Source organism: Gopherus evgoodei, chromosome 10 (genome assembly GCF_007399415.2).
Source record: "Gopherus evgoodei ecotype Sinaloan lineage chromosome 10, rGopEvg1_v1.p, whole genome shotgun sequence".
Taxonomy (NCBI): domain Eukaryota; kingdom Metazoa; phylum Chordata; order Testudines; family Testudinidae; genus Gopherus; species Gopherus evgoodei.
The window spans coordinates 64,217,197-64,232,579 of record NC_044331.1 but is presented as its reverse complement, the minus strand read 5'-3'; the positions used below and the strand labels follow the sequence as shown (position 1 = coordinate 64,232,579).

Sequence of the window (15,383 nt, the reverse complement as noted above, 5' to 3'; positions counted from 1 at the left end):
GTTATACTAACTAAGCATCTTAGAAACACAGTTTTATTTAGTGTGCGTGTGTGTGTGTGTGTTCCTCCTCTACCTTGGTGGGTCCTGCGCTTATTGGCAGACTTGCTCACCTCAGTGATCTTCCCTACAGTCTGGACCAACTCCTTGTGTCTGATCAGGAGTTGGGAGGTGTGGGGGGAACCCGGGCCCACCCTCTACTCCGGGTTCCAGCCCAGGGCCCTGTGGATTGCAGCTGTCTATAGTGCCTCTTGTAACAGCGGCATGAAAGCTACATCTCCCTGGGCTACTTCCCCATGGCCTCCTCCAAACACCTTCTTTATCCTCACCACAGGACCTTCCTCCTGGTGTCTGATAACACTTGTACTCCGTAGTCCTCCAGCAGCATACCCTCTCACTCTCAGCTCCTTGTGCCTCTTGCTCCCAGTCCTTTCACACACTTCCTCTCCTCTGGCTCCTCCCTGCCTGACTGAAGTGAGCTCCTTTTTAAACCCAGGTGCTCTGATTAGCCTGCCTTGATTGGCTGCAGGTGATCTAATTAGCCTGTCTGCCTTAATTGGTTCTAGCAGGTTCCTGATCACTCTAGTGAAGCCCCTGCTCTGGTCACTCAGGGAACAGAAAACTACTCATCCAGTGACCAGTATATTTGCCCTCTACCAGACTCCTGTACCCCCCTGGTCTGGGTCCATCACAATACAGTGTGTGTGTGTGTGTGTGTGTGTGTGTGTGTGTGTGTGTAATATACACACACACACACATCTATACACACACACATATATATATATTAGGTCTGTCAGTTAATCATAAGAATGTAAGAATGGCTGTACTGCATCAGACCAAAGGTCCATCTAGCCCAGTATCCTGTCTACCGACAGTGGCCAATGCCAGGTTCCCCAGAGGAAGTGAACCCAAAAGGCAATGATCCAAGTGATCTCTCTCTTGCCATCCATCTCCATCCTCTGACAAACACAGGCTAGGGACAGCCTTCCTTACCCGTCCTGGCTAATAGCCATTAACGGACTTAACCTCCATGAATTTATTCAGTTCTCTTTTAAACACTGTTATAGTCCTAGCCTTCACAACCTCCTCAGGCGAGGAGTTCCACAAGTTGACTGTGCGCTGTGTGAAGAAAAAACACATTCTGCCATATATTTCGTGTTATAGCAGTCTCAGATGATGACCTAGTACATGTTGTTCATTTTAAGAACACTTTCACTGCAGATTTCACAAAACACAAAGAAGGTACCAGTGAGAGATTTCTAAAGATAGCTACAACACTTGACCCAAAGTTTAGGAATCTGAAGTACCTTCCAAAATCTGAGAGGGACAAGGTGTGGAGCATGCTTTCAGAAGTCTTTAAAGAGCAACATGCTGATACAGAAACTACAGAACCCAAACCACCAAAAAGAAAATCAGCCTTCTTTCGTGGAATCTGACTCAGATAATTAAAATGAACATGCGTCGGTTCACACTGCTTTGGATTGTTGTCAAGCAGAGCCCATCATCAGCATGGACAAATGTCTCCTGGAATGGTGGTTGAAGTATGAAGGGACATACGAATCTTTAGCGCATCTGGCACATAAATATCTTGCGACGCCAGCTACAACAGTGCATGCAAATGCCTGTTCTCACTTTCAGGTGACATTGTAAACAAGAAGCGGGCAGCGTTGTCTCCTGCAAATGTAAACATACTTGTTTGTCTGAGCAATTGGCTGAACAAGAAGTAAGACTGAGTGGATTTGCAGGGTCTACAATTTTTATTTTTGAATGCAGTTTTTTGTACATAATTTTACCGGTACTATGCAGAAGAAAAATTCTGCTTTTAACCATCTTAATTTAAATGAAACAAGCACAGAAAACTTCTTTACCTTAGCAAATTTTTTTTTAATTTTCCCTTTATTGTTTTAGACGTTTACATTTAACACAGTACTGTGCAGTACTGGAGTGTACTGTACAGTATTTGGGGTTATTTTTGGTCACTGCTGCCTGATTGAATGCTTCCGGTTCCAAATGAGGTGTGTGGCTAACTGGTCAGTTCATAACTCTGGTGTTTGTAACTCTGAGGTTCTACTGTATTTTCAATTCCAAATGGTCAAGCTGAGCTGATTATTATAATGGACAACATTATTTCTTGCCATCTCATTTTTCATAACTGATCTGTTCCTTTATCCCTCAACTTCATTTTTCATACAATTGCTTTGTAAAGATGTCTGTGTAATAGCTGTTTTATTTTATTATTTTTTCTAACTTTGTCTCTAAATAGCAAAGCCACCCCAAGAACCCAAATGACAAGCATCGGAGCAAGAAATGTAAAGAACCTAAGCCTAGGGTAAAGAAGTTGAAGTATCATCAATATATCCCACCTGATCAGAAAGGTGAGAAGAACGAGCCACAGATGGACTCCAATTATGCTCGTTTACTACAGCAACAGCAGCTTTTTTTGCAGCTGCAGATCCTGAGCCAACAGCAACAACACTACAACTACCAGACAATTCTACCTGCACCGCTCAAGTATGTGAAACTGTCAGTTTTTTTCCTTTAAAGGGATCAATTTGCTTTTTTCTTAAATAAGAAAAAAATATAGATGAAATGTAGAATTTGTATTTTAAGGTTAAATTATGCATGTTAGGCACCAACCCTGTATTTGGGGATGGTGACTCATCATGATTTGAGGTGGTTATATTTAAAGATAGGTCAGTGCACATACCCTCTATACTACCTATTCCTCAGTCTCCAATTCTCTGCATCTCTTAGCAGCACATGTAGTGATGAGACTATAGTTTTGATTTATTGAAGGGACAGTAAAGTCTAATAAACCTATAACTGGACCTACTGGCTTAATTTTGCTCTATGGACATATGAAAGCACAGCAGCCCCTTTATTTGTCTGCTGTATTTTTCTAATCAAACATGTTATTTATGTAACCCTTCTGCCCATCTGAGTTGACAGCAACAACGGCCCAGTTCAGAATCTGGGGGTTCCGTTTTAATAACGCAATGCAAAACTGACTCGAGCCCCCACCCAGTGACCTGGGACAATTACATACCACCCCCCGGACGGCTCTAAGAGGCAATACTTACCCTCTCGGAAGCATGGAGTCTGAGTGTAGCAAAAGGAGGGAAACAATGTGGCATTATGTTGGGGAAACACCACAAACAGGATTCATAACACAAACCATGAGCAAAAGACCCACCCCCAAGTAAGTCTGGCAGTATCCTATTCCCCTCAGAGTCTTAAGTCCAGCAGTCCAAAAGACCACCCAAAGTCCCAAAAGTCCAACACCCCAAAAGTCTCTGTCCCTGGTCAGTGCAGCCCCAGAGATCAAAAGTTTATCTACAGAGTTTTACCTCCCAGCTGGCGGGGAGCGGGTAGTACAGCAGTGTTAAGGGGCACCTTACGTGGTCCGAGGCCGACTGCCCTGCCTGTCTGTGAGATTCTGCTGCAGCCCTCACCAGCCACTCCACCAGCCGCTCCGCTCCACCAGCTGTCCCACGAGCTGCTCCAGTCGACCCGCAAACTGCTCCGCTCCACCAGCTGCTCAGCAACATAGCTTCAGGCCCCCCTACAGCACTCAGTGATTTCAGCTCTTAGTGATTTTAGCTCTTTAGTGATTTCAGCTTGTAGTAGGGGAGCCTCAGTGCTAGTGCACCATTGGCCCAATTTGAATTCAGCTCAGCAACCTGTAGCTAGACTCCTAATGGAATTAAAATTAGTTCTGATATTCCACCATAGAGAGAGGAGGAGGTGCAATTGGCATTTCAGGCCCTCAGACAGGGCCCATATCACCAGGCACAAATACCTGTCCCTAGCCTCTCTCAATTCACTAGGTTTTGGAACCCATGTCCCTTGTCTAGCGAGTGCTACTACTACGTCTGCACTATGAGATTATTCTGATTTTACATAAACCGGTTTTATAAAACAGATTGTATAAAGTCGAGTGCACGCGGCCACACTAAGCACATTAATTTGGCAGTGTGCGTCCATGGTCCGAGGCTAGCGTCAATTTCTGGAGTATTGCACTGTGGATAGCTATTCCGTAGCTATCCCGTAGTTCCCGCTGTCTCCCCCGCCCCTTGGAATTGTGGGTTGAGATCCCAGTGCCCGATGGGGCAAAAATAATTGTCGCGGATGGTTCTGGGTAAATGTCGTCACTCATTCCTTCCTCCGGGAAAGCAACGGCAGACAATCATTTTGCCGCCTTTTTCCCTGGATTGCCCTGGCAGACGCCATAGCACGGCAACCATGGAGCCCGTACAGCTTTTTTTTACTGTCAACGTATGTGTACTGGATGCCGCTGGCAGAGGTAATACTGCAGCGCTACACAGCAGCATTCATTTGCCTTTGCATGACAGCAGAGACGGTTATCTGTCGTTCTGTACCGTCTGCTGCTGTCATGGGTGCCCCTGGCTGAGGTCTGCCGGGGGCGCAAAGACAAAAATGGGAATGACTCCCCGGGTCATTCCCTCCTTTATGGTATCTAAAAATAGAGTCAGTCCTGCCTAGAATATGGGGCAACCAGTGTATCAGAGAACCAGAGAGCACAGCCACTCCGTGTCAGATCCCGCAGAAATGATGAGCTGCATGGCATTCTAGGGGGTGCCCCTGCAGCAACCCCACCCATTGCTTCCCTCCTCCCCAAACCTTCCTGGGCTACCATGGCAGTGTCCGTCCGTCCCCCCCATTTGTGTGATGAAGTAATGAAGAATGCAGGAATAAGAAACACTGACTTTTTACTGAGATAAAAAGGGGAGGCAGCCTCCACCTGCTATGATAGTCCAGGCAGGACATTAAACGGTGCGGGGGAGAGGAGCCCAGCATCCCACTGCTATGATAGTCCAGGCAGTACAGAATCTTTTCTTTACACATGAAAGGGGGGGGCTGATGGAGCTCAGCCCCCAGTTGCTATGATGAGGACGGTTACCAGCCGTTCTGTACCATCTACTGGGAATGACCGGTAATCATTCCTATTTTTACCCAAGCGCCCCCGGCAAGCCTCACCTGAGGCCGGCCAGGAGCACTCACGGGCTGATGATGATGACGGATAGCAGTCATATTGTACCATCTGCCACCGGGGAGGGGAGGGGAGCAGATATTGCTCTTCAGTGCCGCAGCATCGCATCTACCACCAGCATTCAGTAGACATAGGGTGACATTTAGAAAAGTCAAGAAATGATTTTTTTTCCCTTTTCATTCACCGGGGGGGGAGGGGTACATTGACGAGTTATACCCTGAGCCACCCTGGACAATGTGTTTGACCCTACAGGCATTGGGAGCTCAGCCAAGAATGCAAATACTTTTCGGAGACTGCTGTGGACTGTGGGATAGCTGGAGTCCTCAGTACCCCACCCCCCCCATGAGCGTCCATTTGATTCTTTGGCTTTGCGTTACGCTTGTCACACAGCACTGTGCTGTGAACTCTGTATCATAGCCTGGAGATTTTTTTCAAATGCTTTGCCATTTCATCTTCTGTAACAGAGCTCTGATAGAACAGATTTGTCTCCCCATACAGCGATCAGATCCAGTATCTCCCATACAGTCCATGATGGAGCTCTTTTTGGATTTGGGATTGCATGGCCACCCGTGCTGATCAGAGCTCCATGCTGGGCAAACAGGAAATGCAATTCAAAAGTTCGCGGGGCTTTTCCTGTTTACCTGGCCAGTGCATCCGAGTTCGGATTGCTGTCCAGAGCGGTCACAATGGTGCACTGTGGGATACCGCCCGGAGGCCAATTCCATCGATTTGCGGCCACACTAACCCTAATCCAATATGGTAATACCGATTTTAGCGCTACTCCTCTTGTTGGGGAGGAGTACAGAAACCGATTTAAAGAGCCCTTTATATCGATATAAAGGGCCTCATTGTGTGGACGGGTACAGCGTTAAATCGGTTTAACTCTGCTAAAATCGGTTTAAACACGTAGTGTAGACCAGGCCTTAGCTGATGGTGAGTCCCTCTGTCATAAAACAATTTCATTGTCCTTGATTCACATAATCAGAGTAACAATACTTTATTTTTCCTGCCCCAATAACAGAGAAATTGGTGATCCCACAGCAGTCAAAGTGACCATTAGGGCTGCTGTGGGTTCATGCTAAGGCGGGGTGGGTTTGCCTATGCAAACAAGATCAGCCCCTGAAGTTCTTTTTCCACAACTCGCCACAATTCACCACCAGATGTCAGGGTAGAGCTCATCCTAACTCTGCTTACATCTACATTCACAAGAATCGTGATCTCTTATGAATGCTTGTAACTTTCAACACCCTGCCTGTACACACATTATGACACAAGCAGGCAGATCAGAGACAGAACACAACCTCTATGCAATTTTGCTATTGCTATCCCAGTGTTTTTGTTGTTGTTTGGGGCATTTTGGAGGGACTGAGAGACTTTTGGATAAGAAAGAATGTTGGGCTTTGTAAACTGCAATAGGAGATTAAAATTTGGGCCTAAAATCCTGACTAGGTACTTTTTACACTCCTCCCTTTCTCCCCTCACCATAGTATATGAGTGACTCACAAACATCATTAATCCCCAATATGCCCATAAGGGAAAGAATCTAACTCACAGCAGTGTATATTATTCTGTTTCCAGCCTTTCTTAACAACTGATAGTAAATAACTAAAAAGTATAATCTGAGAGTAACAAATGACATTTGTATAATTGCCATGTATACTATCTTTGGAAGAAGTGGTGTGCTCTGTGGTATCATTTGCTCATTCTGTTACATGTAGAGACAGCACAAAAATATTTTTATCTTGAATCAAATTGAACAAAGAAAGTGCAGAGAATTTTAATTAAAATCCATCTTAAACTGATATTAATACAACAAGCTTAGCTGTGTATGCTGTAATAGCAGTTTATTCTTTGAGTGCTTGCACATGTTCATTCCAGTGTAGGTGTGTGCACACCCTGAGCACAGTTGCCAGAATTTTTTCCCTTTGTGGTTGTATCTGTCGGCTTGGTTCTAGTGCCTCTGGTGCCGCACGCTTATAGTGTCAGTATAAGGGGCCTTGCCATGCCCTTTCAGTTCCTTCGTACCACCCATGATGGTTGCTGAAACTTTCCTCGTTGCTCAGGTCTGGACATGATCACACAGGACCATGACCATCTACTCCACCCAAACCTTAGCTCTCTTCATGTGATGGCCTGGAACCTTCATGGCTGAACCCCAAAGAGCAAGCTTGCTCAGAGCAGTTTATAGAGTCTTACAGGGCAGTAGAAAACCTTCCACTAGGGTAATGTACCTGGAAAAGTGGAAACAATTCTCCATCTGGTCTTCCCAGCACCGAGTTCTGACTATGCAGTCCTCATTGCAGCTCATTCTGGAATACCTTCTACTTTTAAAGCAGCCAAGCTTGGCCTTTTCTTCAGTCAAGGTCCACCTGGTGGCCATTTCAGTCTTTCATCCTAAGATTGACAGTAGGTCATTTTTCTCACATGAAATGATGATGTGTTTTACGTCATTCAGGAGAGTTTGAGATCCACGCCCTCACCTCGGAACCTCATATATAAGGCTATGATTTAGTCATGGTTATTTTTAGTAAAAGTCATGGACAGGTCGTGGGCAATAAACAAAAATTCACGGCCTGTGACCTGTTGATGACTTATACTATAAATACCCCTGATTAAATCTTGGGAAGAGGGGTGTCAGCAGCACTAGCTTCCAGGGGCTGCTGCTCAGCAGCTGCTCTGGCTGCCTGAACGCTGCCAACAGCAGCTGTGCCGGCCACCCTAGGACTGCTGCTGGGGGCTGCCAGCAGCAGCTGCTCCGGCTGCCCTGGGACCGCTGGGTGCAGGGCCCCCAAATGGCTGGCTGTGGAGCCGTTCCAGTAGTGGCCGGTGCGGATAGCCATGGGCCAGCTGCTTGGGCAGCTCTGGGGTCAGTCACACTGGCTGCCTCGAAAGTCATGAGAAGTCACGGAATCCATGACTTCTGCGACCTCCAGGGCCAACATGGAGCCTTATTCATATACAATCTTCTTCAAAGAGAAAGTGCAGCTAGGCATGCATCCAAAGTTCCTCACGAAAGTGGTTTCTCAATTCCACTGCAACCAATTGATTTTTCTACTCTATTCTGTCCTAAGCCACACGCAGATAGGGAAGAACAATATCTGCTCTCCTTGGATGGCAGATGGCCCTGGCATTCTATATTCAGAAGACCAAACCGTTCCATAGATCATCACAGTTCTTCATAGGGATAGCTAAGAGCATGAAGGGGCTCCCTATCCCTGCTCAGAGGATTTCATCTTGGATCATCCCATGTATCTGGGCATGTTATGACCTCTGGGGGGTCTCCTCTCTGCTGAACCTGACTGCTCATTCCACTTGGTCTCAGGCCTCTTTGGCAGCTTTTCTACCTCAAGTTTCTATTTGAAATATCTGCAGTGCTGCGACCTGGTCCTTGATGCACACGTTCTCAGCACACTATGCCATCACTCAGCAAGCCAGAGACAATGCCTACTTTGGCCACAGTGTTGCAGTCAGCTTGCCCTTAAGCTTCAAGTCCGTCTCCTGTGCAACTGTTTGTGAATCACCTACATTGGAATAAATATGGGCAAGCACTTGAAGAAGAAAAAACAGTTACTAACCTTTTGTAACTGTTATTCTTCTAGATGTATTGCACATCCATTCTAAGACCTTTCTGCTGTCCCCTCTCTTGGAGTGGTCCATGAAAAAAACTGAAAAAGTGCAAGCTCAGCAGGGCTCCTTATTCCCGCACTATGAGCACGCAGCAACAGGATGTGTTAGAGCCGACTCAATGGGTACCACTAAGGGAAAAAATTCAGGCAACTGTGCTCAGGGCATGCCCACACCTACGTTGAAATGGACATGTGCAACATCTCGAAGAATAACAGTTACAAAAGGTTTATAACCATTTTCTCTTCTTCGAGTGCTTGCACATGTCCAATGTAACCGTTTTTTCTTACTTAGTAAGTATTATTCTACATAACAGACAGAAACATTTAAAAAAAAATCTTGCTAACCCCACTTTAAACGACCCTTGAGATATTAAGAGGTATACATTGTTGTTTAGAAATGCCAGTAAGGGCCTAATTATACAAATCAGGAAAGAAAGGTGCAGCTGTTCAGAAAGATGAGGTGGAAGTCTGGAATTTCAGTGACTGCTAAACATATTAGGTTTTTTGACACAAAGATCCACTCACATTGATCTGATCTTTAACAAAATTAAAGATTAACCTACCATAATCTTTTGGATATTTATTATAAAATAGGTACTCTGCCTTGTCAGCAAGGTACAATTTGCATTTGAACAATAAGTCCAAATGTCTCTACCAAAATGTGCATTTTCCTGGTACGATCTTGTTTATCCAGGGAAGTTGTAATCACAAATACAAAGTCAGTTAAAAGGCAGACCCACTTGCTCTGTGGCCATATGATGCAGTTTTGTTGTAGAAATTTAGGAATCCATGCTTGACCAATAAATCCAACCAATTAATTAACATGAGTAAGTTTTTTGTTTTCTGAGAATGACTGGCCAGGTTTCTTGCAAAGCAAAATCAGTTTGGCAGATGAAAAAATCATGCCAAAACTTCCAGTGCTATATATCTAAAGTTAGACACCTAACCCCATATTTAAGCACATAAATAACACCTGTTTCCCCCCAAAAAAACTGAATGTGCAGTCTCCAATGAAGTTACAGGGAGATGTGCATATTCAGTTCCTCTGAAAATCAGGCCACTCTTACTTAGGTGTCTACATATGGACTTAGGTATTTAATTTTAGGTATCTAGTTTGAAAATGTTAGTTTTAGCTTTTGTGATTGGAAAGAGATTGAAATGTTAGTGTGCAATTCACTTAGAGAAATAGGGGTGCAAACTCTTCTTCTTGGCTCCCCTATTTGTTCACATATATCTCAAACAATTACCACACTCCAAAGATTCTTTAATTAATTCTAAATATGTAAATCTGCATATGAAGAAAGGTTTTATAATAATGTATGTCACTCTGTTTACCTAGTTTACGGCACTAGTCAGCAGAAGCCTGGTTAATTTCAATATTTCTTCCTGTGTTTTTGATATGATTGTGGTGTTCTTGCATTAATAGAAAAAATAGTACAATATTTGAAACCAAGACAGCTTGGGTTGTATAAATCCTGTTGTCTTTTTAGAGGCAAGATTCCCTTAATATTTTAGTAGTGTAATAAAAGTGATTAAACATAAAATTGTAAGACTAACTCTATGCTACATAAAATACCAATATATTTTCCACAGCAAACTTTTCCTCTGCAAGAAATTCAAGAATCATCTAAAATATTTAATGAGTCCAGCTGTGTTAATTATGCATCTGAGGAAAAGTCAATTTTCTGCTATTAAGTGGATAAATTTTAAATTCGGTACTACTGCTTCTGAAAAGTAAATAACATAATAGCTAGCACTGATATTTTTATGCTTTTTTACTTGCAGACCTCTCAGTGACAAACAGAACAACAACGGGAATATACCACTGACTACTTTGAGCAACAGCACACCTACGTCCGTAGCCTGCACACCAAGACAGAACAGTAATATTCCCAGCAGAAAACCAGGACTGCTTCCTTCAAGCTTGGATGACCTGAAGGTAAAAATGAAGAGGGATTTGTCTATATGGTTATAGCAAAGGTTATAACTTGCAGATTGTTACTGACATTTTTATAGAAATGTTTTTGTCATTTTCATTTACTACCACCCTAGATTTTTTGCTTTTATTTAGTTTTTTCCCCTCTAGTTTCTAAGAAGCTCTTTTCTTGTCCAAAGCATTTTATAAATTTTATCTAATCCTTACAACACTTCTCTACTTCAGATAAGAAAGGAACATAGAACAGATTATTTGCATACTTTATCTGTTCAGTATATGAAGGCTTGCCTGGGAGAATGAACAAGAGGAAGCTGTTCAGTTGCGGTTCGGAACATTCTGCTTCACAGCAGGGAGATCTTCAACCAGATTTAAAAGTACAAGGCCAAATGGAACAGAGTTTTCTGTTTGGCATCCCAGCACCGGTTATCTCCTTTAACATTACCGATTTCAGTAATGCTGGACTATTTGCTCTCTCTGAAACAATCTGGACTGTCCATCGGTTCTATAAATATCCATAGAGCAGCAATATTTGCTCATCACTCCCCAATCCAGGACCAGACTTTTTTCCCAGCCTGTAGTGGCTATATTCTTGAAATACCTTGTGCATGTTTTTCCCTTTGTCTTGGGCCATCTATATAGTATTAGGGTTGATGATTCCTATACCAGCTGTCAATGAATACTGCCTTTCCTTTCTGGCTTGAAGAGTAGAGCAGATTCAGGCCCTCATGACAGATCCTCTATAAATAGTTTTTCATAAAAATAGGGGCACTCTTAGATGTTACCCCAAGTTTCTACCTAAAGTTCTTTTAGATTCCATATATACCAATCTATTCACCTCCTGGTTCTCTTACTTAAATCTCACTTGATTCCAGGAAAGCTAGGTTTCATACACTTGATGTCGCAAGGCCACTGTCTTTTTACTGAGAACAAAATCGTTCAGGAACATGCCCACACTATTTATGGCCTTTGCTGATTGAATTAAGGGGCAAACTGTGTCCTCACAGAAGTTATCCAGATTGGTCTCCAGCTGTATAAGGCCATGTTATGAACTAGCCAGAGTAGATCCATCAAGCCACATTACAGTGCATTGCATTAGGGCCCAGGCAGCATGCGCTGCCTGTTTGAGAAATACTCCTGTATCTGAAATATGTTGAGCAGCTACACAGGGCTCACTACACATTTACAAGATGCTATTCTTTAACACAGGCTTCCAGAAATTGGAGGCAGTTTTTCTGGGGTTCTCCTGCAGTGTTTTTTAAGTAGGATTCCTAGTACCCAACTCCATGCCAGACAACTGCTTGTTAGTCACCAAGAGAGGAACCTATGAGCACAGTCACTCACAGAAAGAGTGGTTACTTAGCTTACAGTAACTGTGGTTCTTTGAGTCGTGTTGTCCACACAGATTCCACACCCCATCGTACTTTCCTGCAAATATAGAGTTCTACTCCTATAGCATTGGTGAAGGAACTGAAGGACAGATGGGTCTACTTTGCCCTGTATATTCTTGGTTGGGGCACACAGAGTGCAGGTGTGGCTCTAACAGACACTGTTAGCCAAAAGAATATGGTATTTTGCACGTGAGGTACATGTGCACCAAGAGTGTAATAATGTGAACACACATCTCAAAGAACCACAGCTACTGTAGGGTAAGTAACTATTTATTTTTAAATAAAAAATTTGGTGGAAAGAATTACATAAAACACATACTGTAACTTACCCCTTCTGTCCACAGTTCACCCCCAGTGAGTATATCAGTATACTTATGACTGGAAAATCCAGGCTCTCTCCACCAGAAGTTAGTTAGCTGAATTGCTTATGCTTTTCATTCTTGTGAAAGAAACCCAGGTGGCATATGGTAATAATTGGTTAATTTCTAACTAAAGGTGACTAATGCACTGAGTCATCCAATCCTCCTGATAAATTCCTGATACAATAGGTCCCATAATTTTGTCTCATGCTGGCATAAGAAAGTGACTCAACATGCCAAATTTTGTGTATTCAGTGCTTTAATGTGCACATTTGTCAAATACTGTAGATTTGTTTCAGTTTTCTGTCCAAAATGAAGAGACGATGTACTTTCGTATTTCCCAGATGAATCTTGTTTGTGTTAAAGAAATATGCAGCTTTCAGTGCTATCTGAAATGTTTGTCCATTGTACAGCAATGTAATAGTATTAAAATGAATTTTTGGCTTTCCACCAAAAGGAACTTGTTCATATAGATATGTTTTTTACATAAATGTTACTATAAAGTATCTCTTTTGCCCACAAAAGACCAATGCATAATTAATAGTGAATATGCTGAATATGCTTTTAACAAAATGCAGTGCAAATAAAACAACATGCTGGTTTTGTTTTGTTTTGAATACTAAGTCTTATTTTATCCTCAGGTAGCTGAACTGAAGATGGAATTGAAATTAAGGGGATTGCCAGTGTCTGGAACTAAAACAGATCTTATTGAGCGTCTAAAACCCTACCAAGATCTTAATAATAATGGTGTCAATACTAATAAAGTGGTTGCAATAACCACTTCTACTGGTGTCATCAGTAACACAGGGGAGGTAACTGTGGCATTCCCTGTTACAACATTAAATAAATCAGTGGGGAGCTTTCCTTCAGAAACGTCGTGTGCTGGAACTGGCTTCAAATTAGCACATACTGAAAGCATTAGCTCCCCTTTGCCCATTTCACCATCTCCTTCAGAACAGTCAAGTCTGAGCACAGATGACACAAACATAACAGATACTTTCACAGAATTGATGAGCATGATGTCACCGTCGCAGTTCTTAAGCACATCACCTCTAAGAATGACTGTGAATGAAGACAGTCCGAGTCATGCCAGTGGAAGCATTTCAAGCATGGAGCTTGATGCAGCAGAAAAGGACCGCAAGCTTCAAGAAAAAGAGCAGCAGATTGAAGAGCTCAAAAGGAAACTGGAACAAGAACAGAAACTTGTGGAAGTACTGAAAATGCAACTGGAGGTTGAAAAACGAAGTCAGAAGCAGCAGCAGCAATCCCAGACTCCTGTTAACTCCACAACTACATTGGATCAGAAACAGTTAAATGCTGCTATCAAAGATGAAAACACTCTCACTGATTGCTGTAGTCCAAGGCAACCAATATCTGTAACCAACCATTCTTTAGGACAGCCAGTGTCTACTGGTGGCCAGAACCTAGTTGCTAAAAAGGCTGTTGTTATCAAACAGGAGGTACCTTTGGCCAAAGCTGAACCACAGAATGTAATCTCTCAATTCTATGTGAGTTCACAGAGGCAGCCACAAACTGCAGTTGTTGCCCAGCCTCAAGCTTTACTAGCTACCCATGGAACAACACAGTTGCTACTCCCACTGTCTATCCAAAGACCGAATTCAGCCACTTCAGTGCAGCTACCATTGGGCAATATAAAGCTACAGGTATGAAATGTTTTCTCTATCTTTAATCATTTAAATTACCCATTATGATTGTCAGCCATGCTACTCATTTTTATATAGAGTAGAAAAGCACTGTTTATGTTCTTAATAATTGTAAAAATATTGGCTTATTTCATGATAGTTTCTACTCAAGTCTAATGCAATCAAGAGCCAATCGTTTCAGTTAGCTTCTTTTCCCATACTCAGGCATTTCCTAGATGAGTCCTTTTTGTGCATTCTAGCAAAGATATTTTGAAAAGTTTCCTTGACAGTTATTCTTCCAAGGATTAAGCCTACTAACCCAAGAAGCAAGTACCTGCAGCCCTCTATCCCTTTCCATATGCACTCCCTCCTGCCCCCAGTAAATCAACTCAGACTTCCTACCACCACACAAGTCATCAGTTCTTCCCCCATAAATAAAATAAGTTCTGCTGCTCATTCGTCAGATAAAATGAATTCTCACAGGCACTTACCTTCCAATTAATCAGCTTTAGACTCTCCCTAAATCAATTAATTCTGGCCTCAACAACCACATATCCCCCACATGCTGGGATCTCCCCTGCCAGTGTAGCTTGGGAAGGCCTATCTCTTTGCTTGGAACATCTGCTGTCTTCCTGGATATGCAAATAGCTCTTCTGCACATGGGCCACTCTGCTCCTTGCTCCCCTAACCTTCATGTAAAGCAGCAGATCCAGCCCCTTTGCTCCAGCAACCCCACTCTCCACAATATAAATCACTTAAGTGATTCTAGTGCAAATGATCTCCATGACATTCTGTACTACTGAAATGTGAATGGAAACTTTGGAGTCTCCTTGATCTCCTTTCATTCAGATTTTGTAGTAGTAACATCACTTAGTTTTAGTAGGCTACCAAACTAAGAAGAAAAAAAACTGATGACTTAACAGTATCATCTATCATATCTGCCTGCAGTGATGGTACGCTTTGTTTAGGAAATTAGAGACTGCCCAGATTGTGTTGGGGGAGAATTAGCTTTGCCATAGTAAAGTTCTTAATGTTTTGGGGTTGTTTTTTTGGAGGGCGGGAAGGGATTTACATTACCATACATTTGAGGCTCAAGGAACAGGTGTATAGAAAGGGGTTTCTCAGTTGTGTACAAATATTTTACTATATATTCATGTGCAATTGCTGTTTCATTTGCTGCCTGTCTGGAAAAACTCCACCTAATTCTTAGACTGTACAGAAAGTATCCTATTCAGATTTTCTGATCTGTACTGGATCAGAACATATAACTCTGTTGTTTGCAAAATGCGTATTTGGACTTTTCTTCCAAGTTCATCTGTATGTTTGCCCATCTACTTCTATTTTACTTTTACATACTCAAATATTGGGCTGTAAATGGAATCTGTGGAATCAGAAAGTGAAACAGTATTCAGACAATGTGACT

At 42.7% G+C, this 15,383-nt stretch overlaps 1 protein-coding gene across 11 annotated transcripts in view; it reads left to right on the top strand.

Annotated features, from left to right (window-relative positions):
• MRTFB (myocardin related transcription factor B) overlaps nucleotides 1-15,383 on the top strand; it is a 215,427-nt gene that overhangs the window by 189,365 nt on the left and 10,679 nt on the right. For all 11 annotated transcript variants that reach the window (XM_030577426.1, XM_030577425.1, XM_030577429.1 and 8 more), the window contains 3 exons: nucleotides 2,261-2,508; nucleotides 10,420-10,573; nucleotides 12,959-13,981. In XM_030577426.1, coding sequence (XP_030433286.1) covers nucleotides 2,261-2,508; nucleotides 10,420-10,573; nucleotides 12,959-13,981 — 1,425 coding nt within the window. The remainder of the gene's footprint in view (nucleotides 1-2,260; nucleotides 2,509-10,419; nucleotides 10,574-12,958; nucleotides 13,982-15,383) is intronic.